General features: G+C 49.1%; 1 protein-coding gene across 1 annotated transcript in view; it reads left to right on the forward strand.

Annotated features, from left to right (window-relative positions):
• The first annotated feature begins 10,588 nt into the window (after positions 1-10,588).
• Positions 10,589-23,625, forward strand: part of TNS3 (tensin 3) — a 185,372-nt gene continuing 172,335 nt past the window's right edge. The window contains exons 1-2 of the mRNA XM_052638481.1: positions 10,589-10,666; positions 17,835-17,946. Of these exons, the coding sequence (XP_052494441.1) occupies positions 10,589-10,666; positions 17,835-17,946 (190 nt within the window). The remainder of the gene's footprint in view (positions 10,667-17,834; positions 17,947-23,625) is intronic.

The raw sequence follows: 23,625 nt of genomic DNA on the forward strand, positions 1-23,625 counted from the left end.
CCAGGCTTGTCTGTCTGCTGGGTGGCAGGGGGCCCTGTTTGCCTGTCAAGAAAGAGGCAGTGGGGGCACTGCAAAGGGTTGACTCCTTTGGGGGCCAGGTGTTCCAGGGAGTGCTCCTGGTGTTTACCTGGCGGCCAAGGAGGCTGAGCCCTGGCTGCCCCTCTGCAGAGTGAGTTCACACTCGGGCTGGGAGTGAACCTGGAGGAGGATCTCAGTCACCCCAGAACCAGTTCTCCTTCGGGGTGGCAAGATGCCCCCGGAGTGGGGAAAGACTGGTGGGAACGATCAACACGTAGATTCTTCTGTGCCTCTCTCAGTCTATCATAGGTATTTCCACGTCAGTGAGTATGGATCTGATCGCTGCTTTTTATGGCGGTGTACTCTTAAAGATTCCTGTGTGTTAGTGCCATCAAACTGTCTCAGGCAGTTTTGTTGTTGTTCAGTCACTCAGTCACATCCGACTCTTTGCGACCCCATGGACTGCAGCACGCCAGGCTTCCCTGTCCGTCACCATCTCCCAGAGCTTGCCCAAACTCATGTCCATTGAGTCAGTGATGCCATCCAACCGTCTCATCCTCTGTCATCTCCTCCTCCGTCTGCCTTCAATTTTCCCCAGCATCGGGGTCTTTTCTAATGAGTTGGCTCTTCATTGGATACTGAAGCTGCGTCCAGTTTCTCCTGCTGTGCATACTTCTGTGAGGAATGGCCTGCCATCTGAATCTTGATCTCCCTGTGTGCTCAGTGCTTTAGAACGTGTTCCTGTGTGGAATTGCACACACCATGCATGGTTTCCATGAAGAGATGCAGATTTTGTTTGCGTGTGCTTTGCCGATTGAGATGCTGTATAAGCATGACTTGTGCTTCTCCTGCTTTGGGACAGGGTCCCTGTGGTCTGGCTGCTACTGTCTTGCTTTGTGTGCTTCACTTTGCAAAGGGCAGTATGCTGAGCTGTCCTGCGGGTGCTGCTGGGCGGGAGCCCGGGGTAGCATCCCTGATTCCGTTTCCAGCCTTCATTTATGCAGCAAACAGGCACGGGTCTTCCTGTGATGAGGTGTGACAGGCTTGGAGAGGCGAGCATGGGATACTGTATGTGCTCAATGGGCTGGGGGCCAGTGGACCTCACCCATGTCACCTTGAGAGGGCCCTGAAGGGAGATGTGTTTTGGCATTTGGGATGAAGGGCCTCCAGGTGGAAAGCAGGAGGGGAGAGAGGAGACCAGGTAGGCGCCCTGCCTTGCGAGACGGGTCAGATGCAGCAACTGGGCTCTGAGCAGCGGGGAGGCCTGAAGGGGTCAGTGAGGGGCCTGCCAAGGGCCGTGAGGAGCACATTCATTCATTCATCACTTAGTCTGTGCCTAGTGCTGATTCAGGCGTGGGGGATCCCACACCAGCCAGGCACATGGGGTCCCTGCCCTGTTGGACGGACAGGCAGTAAACCCGTCCACAATGCCCCCAGGACAGGAAGTTAGGTAGCCACAAGGACACTGAAGGATAACCAGGCCACAGGAGGAGAGTGAGCATGGGCAGAGGTGGGAGGGCCATCTCCACAGGGTGTCATGCAAGGCCTCTCAGAGAGGGTAACGTTTTGGCAGAGATTTGAAGGAAGTGAAGAGGAAGCCGCACGGGTGAGTTGCAGGTGGCAGGAATAGCAGGTGCAAGCGTTCTGAGACAGCAGCTTACTGAGTGGGTGGGAAAAGAGCAGGGGAGTTGAACAGGTCCAAGGTGGTCACGGGCTGGCGCAAATGGCCTATGGGCCCAAGGTCAGAAGTTTGGGATTTTCTGGTTGAAGTGTGCTTGTGAAAGCTGGGGAGTGTGCTGTGCTTCATTAAGTCGTGATTCCTCTTGAGGCAGGGCCTGTGGATGCAGAGAGCCGGTTAGCTTGCTGATAGGGGCCAGGTGTGGTGGGATGGAGGCCAGAGAAAGGTCTTTTGGGGATTCGTTTTGAAGGGCTTGCTGGCAGGGTGGCCATATGGTACTTGGGAGGAGACAACCCAGAGTTCTGACTTGGAGGGCTGAGGTTAATGATGCTCAGTGGAGGTGTGGAGCCAGTGATACCCGGGACTCAGCAGGTCAGAAGGGAAGGGCTGGAGGGGACATGGCGTGTCATCAATGATGACAGGATAGGCTGGAGGGGACAGCTGGGCGGAGTGGGCACAGAGGACAGTCCAGGACACTTAAGAGGTGCTCAGGGGACAAGGACTGTCCAAGGGAGATGAGAGCAGGACCCAAGAAAGAAAGAGAAGGAGGTGGGGGCCTGGGAACTAGGGGAGGGAAAGGTGGCACGTGGGTGGCTGCCAGGTGAGCTGGCAGCTGGGGTGGGTGAGGAGCAGCTGGGTGTGATGAGATAGGTGGGGACTGGTGGGCAGTTTGGGAGGATGGAGAGGAAATTCTGGTTGTCAGTCCCAGGCGTGGAACCTGGGCAGTGGACGTGGACTCTAGCCAACCCCTGAAGGAGTTTCCCTGGAAGAGGATTATGAAATGAGCCATGATGGTGGCAGGGGTTGGAGGTCACACAAGGGCCACCTTTTTTTCTTTCCTTTTTAAAAAATTTTTGTTGTTGTTAGTCACTAAATTGTTTCTGACTCTTTGTGACCCCATGGACTGCAGCACACAAGGCTCCTCTGTCCTTCACTGTCTCCCAGAATTAGCTCAAATTCATATTCATTGAATTGGTGATGCTATGTAACCATCTCATCCTCTGTCATCCCCTTCTCCTGCCTTCAGTCTTTCCCAGCATCAGGATCTTTTCCAACGAGTCAGCTCTTCACATCTGGTGGCCAAAGTATTGGAGCCGCAGCTTTAGCATCAGTCCTTCCAATGAGTATTCAGGGTTGATTTCCTTTAAGGTTGACTGGTTTCATCTCCTTGCAGTCCAAAGGACTCTCAAAAGTCCTCTTCAGCACCACAGTTCCAAAGCATCAATTCTTCAGCATTCAGCCTTCTTTATGGTCCAACTCTCATGTGCATACATGACTACTGGAAAAATCATAGCTTTGACTATACAGTCCTTTGTCAGCATAGTGATGCCTCTGCTTTTAAATAATTTTTAAAAAATAGTTTTATTTTTGGCTGTGCTGGGTCTTCATGTTACACAGGCATCTCTCTAGTTGTGGCGAGCAGAGGCTACTCTCTGGTTGAGGCGTGCAGGCTCTCATCACAGCGTCTTCTCTTGTGGAACACAAGCTCTAGGGTGCCCGGGCTTCTGTAGTTGTGGTGCGTGGGCTCAGAAGTTGTGACTCCTGGGCTCTGAAGTGCTGGCTCAATGGTTGTGGTGCACGGGCTTAACTGTTCCAAGACATGCGGGATCTTCCTGGACCAGGGATCCATTCTGTGTCTCCTGCATTTTCAGGCAGATTCTTTACCACTGAGCCCCCAGGGAAGCCTGCAGGGGGCCCATCTTTAAAGATGGGTGCCTTGCAGCCTCTGTGTCTGCCGGGGAGTTAGCACAGGAAGAAAAGTTGGTGAGGCTGGACTGTAGGGGAGTGAGAGTCAAGGCTGCTACAAGCACCTGCTGTCATCCAGGTTTACACCCTGCCAGCTGGGAGAAGGGTCAAGACATTGTTATGCATTTCGTTTGCTAAGGGCAACAGACTGAGTGTTGGTGTGCACAGGGTGGCTAAGCACTGGTAGGAGCCCACAGTAGAGGAGCGTGGGTGGCAGCACCCCTTACAGAGGTTTCCTGGAGGCCAGACTGAGTGCTTCTTGCGGGTGGTCACCTTTGCATGTGTCCTTGACCTTGGCCATCCCAAACTCATGCACAGTTGGTGTACAGTGGACTTGGTCAGCTGATTGAACAGTAGGTGGCCCCTGAGCCCCTGCACTTGTGATAGAGGAGACTGGAGAGCTAGTGAGCAGAGCCCCGCACCTGCGCTTCCAGGGGTCCACCCCCACCTACCCCACCTGAGACTGTAGCAAAATCACGCCAGTAATGAAAAATCCGAAGCCCCCTTCCTCCAGCGAGTGCTGACAGTCTCTGAAAGTCCTGGTCTCAGTCTGGTCTACCAAACCAGATCTTTCTCCCTTAATTCCCAGCCCATCTTTGGTGGTCGTGACTCCCCTGGAGTCAGCTCCCATTCTTCCTGTTGCCACCACCACTAAGGTCCTAGTTGAAACACCCGTCCCCACTCTGCTAGCCTGTTTTGCAGGTGGTCTGCCCCCTCTCATCCCCCACCCTCTGCTCCCTCCTGCCCCTTTGCTAGTAAACCTCTGACTCCCCATTTTCTCCACAGTCAAGTCTGATCTTGAGTCTGGCTCCCAGTGCCCCCCACCCCAAGCTTTCTCATCACTGGGACCACTTTCTTCAGGCTTTATCAACTCTCTGTCCCTCCCACACAGTGAACTATGGGGAAAGAATGGAAGGTGGGTCAATGGTGCTGTGAATCATTGTCAATCAGCTAATCAGAAATCAAAGGGCAGCAGACATGAGGCCACAAGTTCCAAGGCCCAACCCAGGTGTGACCATGGGGTGTGGCCTCTAGTGACCACTGCCTTAAAACCTGGCATCTGTCTTTATTGATTTATAGTCATTCATTCCTCTAGTAATGTGTATCCAGCACAGCCTGGGTTCCTGGAGGACACACACAGTTTACTGTGTGTGGGGGTGGGGCCTGGGGACACATAGAGAAAGCCTGTGATGGGGCAGTGCCCAGGCAGTGTGGCTTCTGTCTGACCAGGACAGACAGTGTCTTCCTCCGGCGGACGCTGATTCCTGCTCTCTGGGCCTAGATGGAGATTTTGCTGTCTTTTTTCTGAGTTGCAACAAGCATTGTTATTTACAGGAAATGCTCTTTTCACGTGCTGGAAGCATCCTGGGGCATGATCTGGGTGAAGGAGAGATTACTTCAAGTCAGGAGCATCATACCAGGCTGGGAAACTTGCTTTTGTTGGAATTTAAATCGGAGATTTTAATTATTAAACTCTCTTTGAGAACACGTTGATGGGGTTGGGTGCAATCCCAGCTCCATCGTGGCCTCACTGAGTTTGAGGGTGACCCAGGTATAGGGGAGTCACCCCAAAGTCCTACCTTCCACACAGCAAGATGAGACCCAGTCGTGCCTGCCTCACACCCGTCCTGGGACTACAGATATAGATTCATAGTGGTGATGATAAATAGAAACAATGTCTGCTTTTTTAAAAAAAATTCAGAAATAGTTAAAACTTGTTCATATTGAGGGCTTCCCTGATAGCTCAGTTGGTAAAGAATCCACCTGCAATGCAGGAGACCCCAGTTCAATTCCTGGGTCAGGAAGACTGGCTGGAGAAGGGATAGGTTAACCACTCCAGTATTCCTGGGTTTCCCCAGTGTCAGCTGGTAAAGAATCTGCCTGCAATGCAGGAGACCTATGTTCGATCCCTGGGTTGGGAAGCTCCCCTGGAGAAGGGAAAGGCTAACCACTCCAGTATTCTGGCCTAAAGAATTCCATCGAATGTATAATCCTTGAAGTTGCAAAGAGTCAGACACGACTGAGTGACTTTCACTTCACTTCACTTCATATTGTTGAAAATACCCCATCTTTCTCAGAAACTGATTTTTCTCCTCATTATCTACTTGGGGCCTCTCCCCTTAGTCCTCCAAACTCTTCTGGCTGTGCAGGGACCCTTCTTAGCAGGAGTCATTGTTCAGCTGATAATTGTGTCCAACTCTTCTCGACCCCATGGACTGCAGCACACCAGGCTTCCCAGTCCTTCGCTATCTCCCAGAGCTTCCTCAAACTCATGTCCATTGATTCAGTGACGCCATCCAACCATCTCATCCTCTGTTGCCCCCTTCTCTTGCGCTCAATCTTTCCCAGCATCAAGGTCTTTTCCAATGAGTTGGCTCTTCACATCAAGGGGCCAAAGTATTGGAGCTTCAGCATCAGTCCTTCCAATGAATATTCAGGGTTGATTTCCTTTAGGACTGACTGGTTTGACTTAGCAGGGGAGGAAGAATATTCAGTGGGCATCACACCAAAGCCCCTCTGCTTTGGGGTGAAGTGCACAGGGACTGTTTGAGGTCGGCAGTGAGCTGCTGCTTCTTGTTAGCCGATGAAGAAATGGGAGGCCCAGGGTGATGACTATAAACCAGCAGACAAAACACAGTAGAGCAGGTCCAGGGTGCCCCGAGGCGCTGTCTCTTCTGCAGCCTCTGCAGCCCATCTCAACCCTGCCTCTCGGAGGAGGCAACACTGGACCCTTATGGGCAGAATCCCTACCCAGAGTTCCTGATGTGGTCTAGCCAGGTTTGGTGAAAACTAGAGAATATTGGGCATCTTGGGTTCACAGAACTACGGAGGAATGAAAAGACTGGGGTTCAATCCAGAGATGAAGCTTGGTGACTCAGAGGGTGCTCTGTCAGTGTTTCCTTTCCAACCACACCCTCCCTGTAGGGGCCAGTTCCCAGGCACACAGGAGGGCTGTCTGGATGCTCTAGCAGAAGGGACAGGCCAGATGAGACGCCTCTATCCTCACACCCGACCTGGGGAAATAACTTGGGTTTGGGACTACCCGTAGGAAGTCGGCTCTGCTGTGACAGTGGAGCATTGCTCGCTAGGTTAAACTTCCCAAAGCCTCTGCTGGTTGCCAACAGCTGGGGATGACATCTCTGCAGAACAGGGATTTCTGGAGGGGCTAAGGGCTTCCCTGGTGGCTCAGATGATAAAAAATCTGCCTGCAATGCCAGAGACCTGAGTTCGATCCCTGGGTCGGGATGATCCCTTGGAGCAGCAACCCACTCCAGTATTCTTGCCTGGAGAATCCCATGGACAGAGGAGCCTAGCGGGCTTCAGTTCATGGAGTTGCAGAGTCGGACACGACTGAGTGACTCACACTCACACACACACACACACACACACACACACACAATCCAGTATTATCACTATTTCGATATTCAAGTTGTCCCAGGTCTGGCCAAGACAGCCTCTGCAGGCCGACTCAGCCCCCTGGTCATGCAGCCCTACCATTCTGGAAGCATTCCTTTACCTTTTGGCATTTGTACCATCCCTGACTCATCTGAAATCACCCACGTCTCCGGGGAGCCCTGATTTCTTTTACTGGGAAACAGACGTGGGTGCTGCATGTAACCGCTACTCTTGGGGGCTTCTTTAGGCGCCCCTCCCCCACCACAGACAGAGCTGGGGAATGTAGGGAGTTTATATGTGCCTCTGTGTGCATGGGTGCATGCCTGTGCATGAGTGTGTGCGTGCATGTGCACATCTGCATTAATTTTCATTTCTGTATCTGTGTCTCTGCATTGAAAACATGAGTTACACCAGCATCTGATTCCAGTCCCACAGCACAGCTGTCACTGAAATGTTCTCCCTTTCTGTGTTAGTAAACTTCTTCGCCAGGTGGTCCCAGGACACAGTATGTCCATGTGGTTTCTCCTCTCTCACTTCCAGAGACTCCCGCTGCCCTCAGGGTTGGGCCCTGGCTTGCTTTGTGGGGCCCCCTTCCTCTCCACGCCTGCTCTTAGGACACAGACTCTGCCTGCCTGCCATCCATGCCCCAAATGCATGCTGTGCTTCCGTTCACACAAACACCCTGCCTTATGGTCCCCTGGTTCTTTTTCTGTCTCAAAAATGTCCCTCTCTCTTCTAGGTCTCAGCCCACCTGTCATCTGTTTTTCCTGAAGTCCCATGAGTGGGCTCAGTGCCCCCCTCATAATGCCACATACAGACATTCCCACCGCTGGGTAAAGGGTGTCACTGTAGTCCCTGTGTTGCCAGGTACACAGGCTGCTCATCAGCGCTCTGGGATGGCCTATGGGAGTAGCCTCCATTCAGTTAGATGAGATCCTGGATGGGCCAACCTCGCATCTTGTCTTAGAGTTGGACTCACTACTGAGCTCGTGTCCCCAGTCCAGTCTGGGTTCCCAGTCTGTGTTGGTGATACAGTCCCGAGGCCTGGTGTTGGAGCTTTACCCTCAAAGTCTGGACCTGGGCTCCCTGAAGTCCATCTTGTGCAGGAAGAACCTCCTTTGTTTTTGGGGACTCAGTGCCGCCAGAATTCAGAAGCAGATGTCAGGACAGCAAGAAGCAAGGAGGATTGTCACTTTGCCAGGGGCAGGCTAGGCTTGCAGCACAATAGTGGGGTGAGTCTGGCAAGGCTGGAGTGGCTGGCTTGGTCCCTAGGCTGAGCTTGCCTCAAGTGGTGGTGTGGGAAGCTAGAGGGAAAAGGGACTGGAGAGGGGGCCCAGAGGCAAAGCGGGGCAGGTGTGTGTTTGGGAAGTTCACTTGGGCTCTGGTGTTCCGGACTTCAGTGGACTATCTGGGATCCCTGATTCTCACTGAGTTGTGATAGCCCACTGTGCTATCATCTGTGAGGTGTGATTGCATGCATGTATTTATTATTAATAATAAAGTGTGGGAATTTTCTGAATGATGTATTTTTTAATCGAATCAGAGGAGATTCAGGTGTCCCTATGAAAACACCCGTTTGTCTTCCACCCTGGCAACCATGGGCCTAGGTGTGCTGGTGCTCAGGACCATCATTTCCAAGGGCCCCATAGCATGTGCAGCCTCGTCCATGCGTTCAAGGAGCTTTATCATGTTGAAAGTTACCTTTTTGCTAGGACTGAGGTTCCTCCTGCTGGTTCCATGGGTGAGACTGGTGACAGATCCAGCTGATTCCTGGGAAAATGTTTGCCTTGTGTGCCCTCAGACAGCAGAAGAGTGTGCTTCTAGCTGAGCCTGTAGACATAGCTCTGGGCTCCGTCTTGTTCTCGATGGTGGGGACTCAAATCCAATACAGACATGTGTTCTTAGGGATCCTGCAGTCACATGGGGGTGAGGGATGTGTATGAAGAAATAGAACTGAGAGGTGTTTATAAAAACTGAAGTTTGATTTCTTTATAGAAAAAGTGAATAATAAATAAATCTAGAAAATAAATTAACAAACGAATGAATGACTGTAGAGACAGATGAATATACTCTTATTTGAAGGATGAAGGCAAAATGAAAATGAATGGGTGGCTGCCAGGTGAGAAGCCAGAATGATGTGTTTCTGGTTTTTTTTTTTTGGTGTGTGGTTGAAAGTCAAAGAGCAGCTTTGCTATTCCACCCCCAGAAATGGAAAGATGGGTATTTGGTGCCAGAACCTGAGAGGTTAATGTCGGCGTTTGAATTGATGGCTGGAATTTGCACATGTGTTAACCATAAAGGCCTGGGGTCTAGCCCACCCAGACTGCTCTCCAAAGCTAAGACATTTGGAGTTGCAAGCGGAACTGAAGATCTGAAGTCAGAGCACTAGACCAACACAGGGCATTACTGCTGCTGCACCCTGGGCTGGGCACAGAGGCAGGCCGAGCCACACGGTGCTGCTATGCACACAGAGAGCCGACAGGTCTGAGAGCATCCAGCTCCCTAGGCCATGTGCTCCTCTGCATCGGCCTCCTCTACGGGACGCCACAGAAGGGAGGAGGTGGCCTCAGCTGAACAAGTCCACTGTCAAGGGACCCCTTTCCAGCAATGTCGCTAGAGCTCCTCATGGTGGAGAGCTAAGAGCCACTGGTCCAGGACCCCTGCCCAAGACGACTCAGTCTTGTGGGGTCTGACAGGCAAAGGGCCATTCTGTCTGTGGATCTGGCCCACCTTCCCCCTCTGGGCTGTGCTTCAGGCTAAGGGACCCTTCCCCTTTCCAGGTGTCTGGCTTCCTCTTCATGTGAGACCCTGTCCCCACCATCCCAGTCACCTTTATCTTCTTAAAATAAATTAAAAAGTTCTTTAATTTCCTTCTAAAATCACAGACCCAGAGAGGGAACTCGGATGTGATTTGCTGGGAGCTGGATGGCTCTCTGGATAGTAAGGAGAGGGAGGGGTGCCGTGGATCCCAGACCCTAGGTTCCTACGCAAGGCCCCATGGTCATTTCCTTTGAGCTTGCTGGAACCTCTACCTGCTTCTCATCCCACTTTGGCAAGGCTGCTCCTTGTTTTTCTTAGTTGAAGAGGCGAATTGGAAAGACAGCCTTTCTGTATTAGAGTTTTCCTTCTTTCCACTTCAAAGCCACTGTTTGCTAGCAGTACAGATTACCGGTGAGACTGACCAGTACAGATGCAAGTTTACTGGACAGTATACAAGATTTAAAGTCCCGAAAGCCGGAGAGCCTGCCGCTTTTGATTTTAAGTCCCTGGGTCTGCATTCTTGGAGAGGTCTGAAATCTTAGTAACGCTGTACTCAAGCCAAAGGCGGGGGTAATCCAGTGGGAGGGCCAAGGGCGTTGGAGGGCGATGGAGGGTTAGCCCCCCACCCCTGTCCTAGGAGGCGTTTCCTCGCCACTTTTCCTGGGTTTGGCTGAGAAACCTTTTTCCTCTTCTCCGGAGCTGCGGTCTGGGGCGGGGGGAAGGGAGCGCTAATTCGTGTCAGATGGAGGGGCGCCGGGGGGCCGTGCGCTCATTCGTCTGGGCTTTTGTTCGCGGCTTCTGACTCCTGACGACCCAGTGGACTTGGAATTGGCGACCGCTTCATTTCAGGGCTCCCGGGGTCGAACTTCTGGGACTCCCAGACACAGGGGCCCAGGAGGCATACCTGCCGGGCATCGCCGCCCGGGAGGGGTCCGCGCCTGCTTCGGCCCTCCTCGCCCGGCCCGGCCCGCGGCGGTGGCCCGCACGGCCATGCGGCTGCGCGCCCTGACCCCGGGGCCGCCTGGAGGGTGCGCGCGCGGGGCGCGGGCTCGCCGGCACCGGCGCCAGGTGAGTGGGCGTTCTGCGAGGGGGAGGGGCGCAGGGAACGGGGACCCCGGCGCGGCGGGAACTGGGAGCTGGGACAGGGTGGAAGCCCTGGGAGTGGAAGCACTTTTGGGTTGGTGCACGCGCGTGCTTGTGTGTGCCCACGTACCCCTGTCTGCGCGCCAGTGTGTACGGGTGCCCTTGCACTCTTGTCTGCGCGTGCATGTTCGCGCTTTTGCCCGGGTCACTGCGCGTGCCCGTATGTCCACGAGTGCGCGTGTGTCCTTGTTTATGTACGCGTGTCTCGTGTGTGTCCGTCTGTGCGCGTGCTACTTGAGCAGGAAAGAACGAGCGAGGGAAAGCAGAGCTTTGCCTGGTGGGAGGCCGGCGCCCTGGTGAGCCCACGTGAAGTGGGAGACAGCTTTGCTCTTAATTTTCGAATCCAGCTCCGTCTTGGACACACTTCCTTGGACTCCTTTACTGGAATGGAAGCAGGACATTGGCAGTTTCACGGACTCCCTTCTAGCTTGTGTTTCTTTGCGAAGGAAAAGGATGCTGTAACTCTGGGTGTGTGAGGATGCTCTAGCGTTGTTGCAGAAGTGCAGGTTCCCCAGGGCCGTGTTACAGCGCTTGGTCCTGGGACTGTCTTCCATGGCGCTTGACTTAAACTGAGCAGATGCACAGGCCGCTCCCTACTAGGTTCAGCAGTCCCCTCTCTGGGTCGAATAATTAGGCATTTATTGCATTCGTTTTACTGGAAACTTATGAAGGTTCTGAGGAGTGAGAAGTTGTCAGAATGTCAGCCACCTGACATCACTTTGAGTTGTGCTCATTCTGATTTTTAGTTTAACAATCAAACGCTGCTCCTGAGAAGCTTGGGGACCGTGTGTGGAAGGCAGAGGATGTCCCTGTGCTCTGGGTCCTTCGGCTGTTGGTGGTTGGAGGCATCTCTGGGCAGGATCACTCCAGAGGTTTGGGGTGCGCTCTCCTCACGCGGGAATTTGTGGTGTTTAACTTCAGAATCAAGTTGCTGGGTGATTTTGCTGAGTGCATCAGCCGCCCTCAAATGCTACTGAAGGTTTCTTAGGTAAGAAAACACACTCCTAAATCCTCTCTCCTGAAAGGAAAAGAGGCTTGGGTTGTGCTGGTTTAGGCTGTGTGGGGGTAACTGTTGCTACTGCAACGTTAGCCTAGAGAACTGAGCCGAGAGGACTGTGAGGTTTTGCATTTTCGCAGAGCAGAGCGAAAGGTTACCCTGCTGCACGCCTGTGGAGCACTTCCTCGCTCAGTTTTGCAGAGATTTTTCTTTCTAAAAAGAGACCTCACCATCAAGACCAGCACTAATTACCCTGAACCCCTCAGGGAGTCCTTGTGGAACTGGCAGCCTTGCTCTCTACCCTTCCCACTGTCTGCTCCTAACAATTAAATGCAATTTAGATTCCTGAACTGAGCCTGCTAAATGCTTCAGCATTTCGGCCTCCCCTGTTCCCCGTGCACTCATTGGGCCCGCCTCTTTGGGAGAAATGAAAGGACAGTATCAGGTGAAAACAAAGGCAGCCTAATCCCGTCTAGGCTCACTTCACAATGGAGATGTTATGTACAGATGAAGCGTGAGCAGATGTTATTACACTATCTGAAATGAATTCCTCCACCATCCAGCCATTGAAATGGCTTCGGCCTCTACACAGCACCTCTGCTGTTTCCTTCCTCCAGGTTTCTAACTGTGGCCCAGCCGGCAGAAAAACCACAGGAACACAGTGCCTCTTTCTCCCTGGTTGTAATAAAGGTATTTGTAAGGAATAAAACGTCACAGTATCCCCTGTTGGCTCACAGAATACAGCCAATTCATTCAGTCGACAAGTATTAATTGAGGGTGCCAGGCACTGTGCAGGGCCTTGGAAGAAAAATAGATAAGAGCCTGGTGTCCTGCCTGTAGGAAATTACACAAAAGAGACGGCTGTAAACAAATAACTGAAATATTAGGGAGGAAAAGTGTGTGCCAGCTGGGGGATTATGACAGAGGGCTGTGTGTGTCAGCTACTTGAATCTACTCCTGTCTGAGCATGAGGCCTGGGTGGAGACTGGGTCTGAGCCCATATTCCTTATCCGTTGGCTGCGGGGTCTTGAGCTTGCACCCTACTACTCCATTTGTAGAACAGTGCTGGTTATTTATAGCACAGAAGGGCCCTGCCAATGTCATGGACTTCATGATAGTAGCACCTTCATTCCTCTTTTGTAAGCACTGAGTTCAAGAGCCCTACCTACTATCAAAAAGTATATGGTCTCTTGAAAAAAGAAACAAACATGTAAATAAGTTTGTAATAGCAGTGCCTTGCCACGGTGTAGTAATCTATACACTATTTAGAAGTGTGTTATTTGATGTCCAAATACTTAGGGGATTTTACTAAGATCTTTCTGTTTCTGATTCCTAATTTAATCCCATTGTGGTCAGAGAACATATTTAGTACAACTGGAATAATTTAAAATTTTCTTAGACTTGTCTATTAAACATTCCATATGCATTTGAAAAGAATGTGTATTCTGCCGCTGTTAGGTCAAATGTTCTATAATGTCAGTTAGGTCAAGATATTGATAATATTGTTCAAAGCTTATGTATGCTTGCTTATTTTCTGCAATAATTATCAATTATTTATAAAATAATATTAATTATTGAGAAAGGCTATATTAGTTTGCTAGGACTGCCATAATGAAATAACACAGACTAGGTGTCTTAAACAGCATAAGTTTATTTTTTTATAGTTCAGGAGGTTGGAAGTCCAAGATCAAGGTATTGACGAGTTTGGATTTTCCTAAGGCCTCCCTCTTTGCTTAGTTTGTATGGTCCCCATGTCCTCACATGGACTTCCCTCTGTGTGCCAAGTTTCCCTAGGGTCCCCTTTTCTTTATATAAGGACACCAGCCCTGTTGGATTAGGTCCCTACCCTTATGGCCTCGTTTTACCTTGATTATCTCTTTAAAGGCCCTAACTTCAAACATAGTTACATTGGAGGTTAAAGCTTCAATATATGAATTTTGTGGGGACACAATTCAGTGTGGGGTAATGAAATATCTGACTATCTGTGTTTGCCTATTTCTCATTGCAATTCTGTCAGTTCTTGTTTCATATATTTTGAGAATTTTGTCATTAAATGCATAACTTTGTTATATTCTCTTGATGTTTTTACCCTTTTATCATTCTGTAGTGCTTTCCTATGTCATTGGGGCTTCCCTGGCGGCTCAGATGGATATCATTGGGAATATTCTTTAATCTGGAATCTATTTTGTTATTAGTACAGTCATTTCAGCTTTTCTTTGATTAACACTAACATTGTATATTTTTCTATTCTTTTTTTAAAAAATATAATTTGACAATCCCTGCCTTTTAATGAGATGTTTAAACTGTTTACATTAATGTGATTCCTAATATATTGAGGTTTAAATCTATCATCGTGCTGCTTGTTTTCCATTTCTCTTACGTGTTCTTTATTACTGCTTTTTCTCTTTTCTTGCCATTTGAACATAATTTTGTTTTCTCTTCTTTGTTGTATTTATTACCTGCAGCTCGTTATTTTAGTTGCTGCTTTAAGTTTATGTTATGCCTTTTTAGCTTCTCACAGTCTGCCTTCAAGTGATAGTGTATTACTTCGTGTATATTATGAGAGCCTCCCAGTGGTATACTACCATTTCTCCTTTCCTGAGCTTTGTGCTTTTATCATAAATTTTACTTCTACTTATGTTAAACCTCACATTGTATCATTATTAGTTTTTATTTAAATAGTTATCTTCGGATGAGTTGTAAGTAACAAGTAAAAGACCTTACATATTTGTCCATGTAATTAATCATTTCTAGTGGTCTTCATTCTTTTGTGTAAAGCTATATTTCCATCTAATATTATTTTCCTTTTGCTCAGACTATCTTTAACATGTCTTGTAGTATGTGTCAGTTAGTGATAAATTATTGCAGCTTTTGTATATTCTAGGAAGGTTTTAATTCATTGTCATTTTTGAAGTGTGTTTTTGCTGGATTGGTCAGTTTTTTCTTAGTACTTTATATTGCTACACTGTGTTCTCACTTGCTTTTTTTTGAATGAGAAGTCTACTGTTATTTTAATGCTTAATCCCGTGAGTGTAATTTGTGCTCCCCTGCCTCCCTGGCTGCTTTTAAGATCTCTTTTTTTTCAGTTGAAGTATAGTTGATTTAGAGTGTTCTGTTAGTTTCAGGTGTACAGCAAGTGATTAATTTATATATATATATTTCTAGATTATTTTCCATTGTAGGTTAATGTAAGATATCGAATATACTTCTGTGTGCTGTACAGTAAATCCTTGTTGCCTATCTGTTTTATTTATAATAGTTTGTTAATCCCTACTCCTAATTCATTCCTCCCTTTCCTCCATACTTCTTTGGTAACTGTAAGTTTGTTTTCTATATTTATGAGTCTGTTTCAGTTTTGTATATAGATTCATTTAAGATTGTCTCTTTATAACTGGATCTGAGCAATTTGGTTTTCATGTGCCTTATGTAGTTTCTGTCACATTTTTTTGTGCTTGAGATTTTTTTGAGTTTCATGGATCTATGGGTTTATCGTTTTCCTCATGTTTTGGAAAAGTTTTAGCCATTATCTCCTCAAATTTCCCTCCACCCACCCATTTTCTTTCAGGGTCTTATAAGCTGCTAAAAGTTGTCCCACAGTTCACTGATACTCTTTTTGTTTGTTTATCTATCTGTTTATTTACATAGGTTGCCTTTTCTTTCTGTGCTTTATTTTGGCAAGTTTCCGTGGTGATGTCTTCAAATTTACTAATCTGCTCTACTGCAGTGTCTGATCTGTTAATAATTTTATCCAGTGTTTCAATATTTTTCATCTCAGCTGTTTACATTTGCTTCTGTAAATGTTTGTTCTGGATCTTTTCTTACCCTCCTTTGTGAACAAATGGAATATAGTTATCATACTCTGTTAATACCTGTGTGCTTATTCTTGTCAGTTCAGAGTCACTTTCAATTGACTGATTATTCTCATTATGCGTTATGTTTTCCTGTTGCTTTGCATGCCTGATAATTTAAAAAAAAGTGTTTATTTGGTTTTATTCAGCTGCACCAGGGCCTAGTTGTGGCATGTGGGATCCTTAGTTGTGGTGTTGGGATCCTCAGTTGCAGCATGTGGGATCTAGTTCTCTGACCAGGGGTCCAGCCAGGGCCCCCTGCGCTAGGAGCGTGGAATCATAGCTGCTGAACCACTAGGGAAGTCCCATGCCTGATAATTTTTGATTGGGCACCAGGCATGGTGAATTTTACCTTACTGGGTGTTGGGTATTTTTTTATTTCTACAGATATTCTTGAGCTTTGTTCTGAAATGCAGTAAAATTACTTGGAGAGACCAGGAGCAGTGCTCAGTTTACAGTTAATCATTCCTCCCTTTTGAGGCAAGATCCTCCTGTTTTCTATGCAATATTCCCTGAATCTTGGGTTTTTCTGGTCTGGTTGTGGGAAGAAGGACTGTTTTCGGCTCTGTGTGAGCACTGTTTCCTAAAATAGTGGTTCTTTCCCCAGCCTTGAGTATCTTCCTCAAACAGGTGTGTGTGCACACATGCTCTTCAGTACTGTGCTGAATGCTTCCGAGGGCCCTCCTGAAGATCTTAGGAGTTCTTTGCAGCTCTCTCTTCTCCAGTGCTCTGCTTAGTGAACTCTTTCTTGCTGGCTTATTCAGCTTGAATTCTTAACTCCTTTCCTTCAACCCATGTGGCATACTGGTTCCCCCTTCCCTCTCTGCATCGGGAAATCTTTCTCCGTGTAGGAATTTGGAGACAGTCATAGAGCTCACCTCATTTTTTCCTGCCTCTGAGGAACTAGATAGGTTCATTTGCCTTTTCATGAACATCCTATAAAGAGAATCAGTCACTGTGTGCTCATATCTGACTTCTTTCATTCAGCCTGATAATGCTTTTGATGTTCAACCATGATGTTGCATGTATTAGTAGCTTACTCTTGTGTATACCTAAGCGAATATTTGGATGTATGATATGTATCCATTTTATGAATATACCATGGTTTGTTTGTCCAGATTCCTTGTGATGGGCATCTGGGTTATCTCCTGTTAGGGGCACTTTTTAAAAAGGTAGCTCTGATCATTCTCAAATATATGTCTTTGCGGACATACTTTTTGAGTGTCTGTAGAAGTGGAATTCGGAGAAGGCAATGGCACCCCACTCCAGTACTCTTGCCTGGAAAATCCCATGGATGGAGCAGCCTGGTAGGCTGCAGTCCATGGGGTCGCACAGAGTCAGACACGACTGAGCGACTCAGCAGCAGCAGCAGAACTGGAATTGCTGAGTCATAAGATTGGTGTAGATTTAAAAATATGTGAAAGAAATTGTCAAGCTGCTTTCCAAAGTAGCTGTCCCATTTGTCTCCATCCTTGGTAACACTTCATCTTCTCAGTGAATTTCAGCTATTCTGGTGTGAGTAATGGCCTCTATGAGTCCATGCGGATATCCGTTATGTTAGGATGCTCTGTCACATATCAGAAAATAGGAATATGATTGGTGTTTAGTTTCAAAGGCAAATTGAATTTTTATAAGATCCTCAGCCATAGCTGTGAGCCTTGCTTGACACTGCAAACGTGGATTTGGTGGCTGAGTGGTCCATGTCTTTGCAGTGCCTATGTGTGTAATGGAGTCAGGGCTGTAACAGGTTTGAAGAGGAGCTACCTGTGCTGTCACCCTGGTCTGATGACAGCTTCTCTGCCAGTACCTGAGTTCAGAGAGGCTAAGGGGCCGGGAAGTGAGCTAGTGCCCTCTGCTATAATCATGCTGTTTGCTGATTGTTTCTTCCCTAGAAAACATCGCTAAGACTAGGCGTGCACATAGATTCTTTTGTCACAGAAGTGGTGGCTGTAAGCCTGCAGTCTGGAAGCTGATAGACTACACAGAAGCCCTTCACCCAGGGGATTATGAGCTGGGCGTGTGTGGGCCATCACTAGGGCCCTGGCACTAAGCGTGCCGATGGGGTATCCCAGGCTCCCGGGATCCCTGCCTTGGCAAGATGCTGTCTTGTACTGCTCTGTTTGCCTGGTCAAGTTCCTGTTTCAGCTGTTCACCAACTCGGCTGGATTTATTATCTCTTGAAAGGGAAAAGGGAGAGCAAACGGACTGTCAATGGAAGTGCTAACACTTTCTCCCTTTACTTTTTCAGCCAGAAGAAGTAACTGCGAGTCTTCACAGTTTTAAGAACAAGGCCTTTAAAAAAGCCAGAGTCTGTGGGGTTTGCAAACAGATTATTGAAGGTCGAGGGATTTCATGCCGAGGTGAGTCCACGTTGATCCTTCTCATGCCAATTAAACTGAAGCAAAGCAAACAACAGAAACCCAAAATGAAACCTTCTTTCGGGAGTTTCCAAAGTTAAATCATGGAATTCCCCATCTTAACCTGAGTTTCCCCTTACCCTCACTGGACTGGGATGGAACGTATTTATACAGATATATGCTCATGAGAAATTTTTCCAGAAAGAGCAAAGTTAGTCTTATGGGAGGGGGGCAGCTGTGAGTGGCTCCTGACTTATTTTCTTTCTGTCCTGTAGTGTCAGTAGCCTGAGTCATCCCCTTTTGTTTTCTGGTCTCTTACCAGAGTTTACAAATGAAAATTTTCTGTTCTTTTGAGTGAGATAGTTCATTGCGTTACTGTCCTTTTAGCCTGTTGTCAGGCATTGCGCCAATTCGTAAACAGAGCCACCAGCTTCAGTATTTGGTGTTTAAACCCCAGGTAATCAATGCAGCTTGCTATTTTTTGTGTTTTCACGGTAGTAAATCCGTATAACAGACATGTGAGGAGGACTTCTCTTGTTTCCATTGAACCCTGGAATCGTGGTTCTGTGTCACAGAGCAGAAGCAGGTGGGGTTACCTGGGAGAAGGCTTTGGGCTGCTCTGGGCTTGTTATCACTGGTGGGTTTGGGATTTTCTCTGTAGAATAGTTCCAGGGTTGCCTCTAGGCTCCCCATCCTCCCAGTGGACTCCCTGGCACATGGTCCCTGAGGGCTGCTTTGGGGTTAGGCAGCCTCAAGGGAAGATGCATGATGGCCACACTGCAGTGGAACCTTAGAGGGGGTGGGAGGCAGGTGTGTCCCCTCCTCTGAAGTGCCCCTCCACTGTCAGTGCTGACGGTGCCTTGGAGCCAGCTCCCGCCTCTCCTTCCCCCTCTGCGGCCTCCTGGAAGTGCCCCAAGTTCCCTCCCTCCCTCACCCCACACGGGTCTCTGTTTTAAAGTTGACGCACCTGCTTCTCAGAGTGCATGGCGCTCTCACCTTGTCCTTGGCTGCAGGCTCCTCTCCACCTAGAAAAGGTGAGCCAGGCCCTGGGGGCTGAGGCGTCACCTGTGGGGGTGCACGTGGGGCATGGATCCAGCACCAGGCCTCTCGGCACAGGCCCTCTCCCCACATCAGCAGGCTTGCATGGGTGTGCAGGTACACATGTACACACATGCACACACATACATGCTCACAGGAGCATACACACACATGGAGATGCAGAGAAGAGCGTGGCCAAGACAGGGCTGGGCCAGGAGTGCAGGCTGGTGCTCTGAGTCTGTTAGGATCCTCTCTGAGTCCCTGATGTGGGTTGCAACATTGTTCTCTGGATGGCTGGCACAAGGCCTGACTGGGATGGGTGTGAGGTGCTGAGCTCACTTTCTGGCACTTTGCTTTGCAGCTGCTGTGATAATAATTTTTCCTCGATGACCCCACATGAATGTGCCATGGTGATCCCCACGTGGGTGACATGGGGGACCTTAGCTGGCTGCTGTCCACATGTGCAGGTCATGAACACAAACCAAGCTGGTTTAGCTCCTTAGGCCCAAGGGCTCTGTTTACCAGATACAGTTAATGATGGCCTGGTGGCGACAAACAGATTGGCTCTTGGGAGAGTCAGTTTCCTTCTCGTCTCTGTACAGCTGAGGCCTGAGTTGGCTAAGGAGCTATCCCAAATATCCTTTTAAAACTCTCAGTACTTCTTTTTTAACTGCCTATAAGATAACAGTTATTCTCTTCAAAGTAAATGGAAGCAATGAGATCTGACCAGATTGGAGACAACGGTCCCCAGCAGCCAGGCTTTCCCATCAGGCCAGAGCTCCTCAAGGATGCTGACAGCCCCCAGTATCGTCCAGGGCTTGGCATGAGGGCACACATTCCAGGCTCATGCCTCCTTCCCTGTCCTGCAGCTTCCCAGGCTTGTAGGGGCCAGGAAGGGGCCCAGAATATTCTTTGGTTCTTAATGATCTGTCTTGTGGCATTTGTAGCCTGTGATGTGTGAGATGTCAAGGAGGACTAAGAGGCCTGGCAGAGTGGTGTGGGTGGCGTGTGCGTGGCTGTGCGGGCGCGTGGCTGTGTGGGCGCGTGGCTGTGCGGGCGCGTGGCTGTGCGTCCTCTAGAATTCTATGGGGGAGGCAGTGAGATCTCAGGATCCCACTGGGTGCAGCATTGCCCAAGGCCAACTCAGCCCCAAGGACCCTGTGCAGGACCAACACAAAAGGGTGGGAGAGCAGAAGGGTGGCAACAGGGTGGACTTGTGCAGTGCTAACTCTTGATCTGTCTGGCTTATGCTTTTCTGGTCTAAGAATCACTGTGGTTCTGTTTTATCTCATAGTCTAGCCCTGTGGAAATCACTTTTTGGAGCCACCTAGTTCTTTTTTCCTTGAAGAAAATCCTTCAGTAGCGACTGTCCCATAGGTGCCCTCTGCCTCCGGGGGTTCATCTCCACGTGTCATTTCCCCATAGGAACACTGCTACGGTGTTCTCATGTGGGGAAACCATGGCGCACACGCTGTCACCCCACCCCTTGGCTGGGATGCTTTGCCTGGTTTGGAGGCAGTAAGAAGAGATCTGGGGTTGGGCACGGTTCCTGGGGCCGCTCTGCACTCATGTTCCCCTTCCCTGTGTGCACACCCCAGCAGACATGCCACAGTCCCCATTCTCACTTGGCCTCCTTGTTTCGTCTTAAGGCCACGCTCCTCTGCTCTGAGCCCTCCAGCTGAGGGAAGTGTATGGACTCTCCCTGAGAGGCCCTGGATCCATCCCTCGTGGCCGGGTGGTGGCACTTGTCGCCCTTGAAGCACGTGGCCAGGAGCACTGGGCTGGCAGAGGCCACCTTGGGGGCGTGTACTGCTCAGGGAAGCCACATCCTTGGCCAGAGGAATCAGCTACCTGGCTATGGGCACTGGAGGCTTTGCTGCTGGGAGAAGTGAACAGGAGCAGGTCCTCCTGAAGGCCAAGGCCCAGGTCTGGCGGAAAGAGGCCTGCTGACATCAGGGATGCCTGCACGCCTGGGGCCCCACGTGAGTGGCAGGACAGGCAGCGGGTGGCATGGAAGGAGGCCACAGTGACAGGTGCCCATGGAGGCATCATGCCCTGTTTTTGGGTCCAGCACAGGGTGTGTTCATAATGTGGTGAATGTCAGCCCTCGGTCTTTGAGGGTCTGGGGACTCACCTGTATCATTGTTCGTGAGGTATCTACTGAGTTCTCTACAGGAAAAGGTGTTTTAGAACTCCCTCATATGGTGGGGACGGGCTTCCCAGGTGGTGCTAGTGGTAAAGAACCTGCCTGCTAAGGCAGGAGTCATAAGAGACACATGTTCAATCCCTAGGTCAGGAATATCCCCTGGAAGAGGGCATGGCAATCCACTCCAGTATTCTTTCCTGGAGAATCCTGGACAGAGGAGCCTGGCAGGGCTACTGTCCATAGTGTCACAAAGAATCAGATACAACTGAAGCAGCTTGGCACTGGCACTGGCATATGGTGGAATGTAAACACCTATGAGAATACTCAATAGATTATCATATTTATGTACCTAACTAATAATTGTGTTGATAAACAATAGCTACTCTTTTTTGAAAAGGAAAGGATGCTGTGCCAGGAGTCTTTTAGACATTATATTCTTAAATTGATGTGTGTGGGAGATCCAAGAATTGTGATTGTGACAGTCTCCTTCTCAAAAATGCCATCATCAGCGACATAGCCCTTGACACTGTCAAGGGAAAAAAGGCCTATGGCAGTGACCATAGGGATAGAAATGTGAGAGCTGGGTGTTTATATGTGTTGTTGCTGTGTGGCCATCTTCTTCTTAGCTGTGCTTTTTGTCCTCATCTGAAGGCTGGGCTTTTTCCCCTTCTGCACTGCATCCCTCTGGACGGGCAGGGGCAAGATGTGGGGGTACCGCTGGGTTGGGAGCCTGGCACAGTCACTGGGTGTGCAGACGGTGCCTGGCAGGGTCAGTGGTTGGCTCCTGCAGAAGTTGTGGCCCTGGACAGGTGCCTTTCCTGGCCTTCAACTTGTAACCATTACAATTTGCCTGTTGAGTTGTTAATCTCTAGGATCTCTTCCTTTGTCAGTAAGCTATATAGATATCATAAAAATCTCAGACAATTTAGTAGTTTTCCCTCCTAATAACTCAGATGTATGTTGTTCCCCTTTTTCACACTGAGCCAGTGTGTATGTGCTGCCTGTAGACATTACGTGTCTTCTCTCAGTGATCACACGCAAGCTGTGTGAGGTCTTACTGGAGGGGGCCTTTCCTTTGACTTGTTTCTGGAGCAGTAGGGAAGCATGGACCCTGGAGACAGGCTGCTCGAATTCCTGCCCTGCCTCTCTGTGCCTGAGTTTTGTTTTAGAATCATTGTGAGGAACTGATTAAATGCACGAGGAACACAGAGAACACTGGTTGGCTCAAGGAAGTGTCTGGTAGTGTTCGGTGTTATTCCTGTTGGTTATGGTGTCACATTGCTGATGGTGGTGATGATGGAGAAGGGTTAGGTGTGTATTCTGTGACTTCGGCTAATATTTTTACTATTCTTTTTCTAGCTTGTTCTTGACCTTCAAGTCACGTATTTTCACATTTTAGCCTATTTGCCACAGGTTATTTTTATGTGGCTAACTTAGAAGAAAAATTTCATTTTTAAGAGGCTGTTGTTTGTACATAGAGGCTCTTCAACCCCTATTTCTCAAACTGTAACTACAGGCAAAGCCACACAGATGGCTGGTGAGCGATGGGGTTAAGTGTCTGGTTGTGGTTTGCCTCCTGCTGCTCAGAAACCCACTGAAGCAGTTCCTACTTTGCCCTCCCCACCTGCCAGGGCTTTGAACAGGTAGCCTGTTCTCACTGCTCCACTGAGGTCTCTTGGGTGGGTTAAATGGCCCAGCTTCCACTGACAATCCTTCTACAAACCCACACTTGAGGGTACTGGCGTGGTTGATCATGATGTTCTAGTCCTGAGTGGGTGAGTCTTTTCCTGGGTGTTGAAAGTTGTAAGCTCTGCAGAACTTGGCCCTGTGGAGGAGATGGATTCAGAGAGAATGCAGTGTTAGATCAGACAGTGATGGCCTTGGGAGAGATGGTTTGCCTGAATTTAATAATGGAATAGGAGAGAACAGACTGGAATGGAAAAAAAAGAAATGCTGCTAAAGAGACAACTGTAGGGAGGAACCTGAGGGAAATGAAGGTTGGGAAAGGGAGCAAAAAAGAGGACGGAGGGAAAATGGGGTGGCGGGGGGTTTTGTAAGGAATATTTGAGAATGACTTTTCCCCTTTGGTTAACTGAACACGTATTAACTGCCTGCTGGAATAAAAATATGAGAAAGCTGTGACCTGTTTGTGAGGAGTTCAGAGTCTGAGGGGGGAGCCCTGTCAGTGGGGGACTCAGAGATGGAGCGGGTAATCCTGTCGGTGGGAAGCTTACAGTCTGGGGAGGGGGGTAGTTCTGTCCCTGTGTGTGAGACTGTCACAGTCTACAGTATGCTAGGGGATTACAGACAAAGCTTAGGGCTGGATAGGCTGATCAGCAAGTCAGCACTTGCTTTGTGCCAGGTGCTGAATTAGAACCCCAGGATATGGTGCCAGTTAGGACCACCAAGGCAAGAAAAAGGGGCAGGTGACCAAGCACTGAGTGTGGCGTTGGGCCCTCTGCTGAGGGCATCTGGCCACCCGTCTCATGCGGCTGGTG

This window comes from Budorcas taxicolor, chromosome 4 (genome assembly GCF_023091745.1).
Source record: "Budorcas taxicolor isolate Tak-1 chromosome 4, Takin1.1, whole genome shotgun sequence".
Classification (NCBI taxonomy): Eukaryota; Metazoa; Chordata; class Mammalia; order Artiodactyla; family Bovidae; genus Budorcas; species Budorcas taxicolor.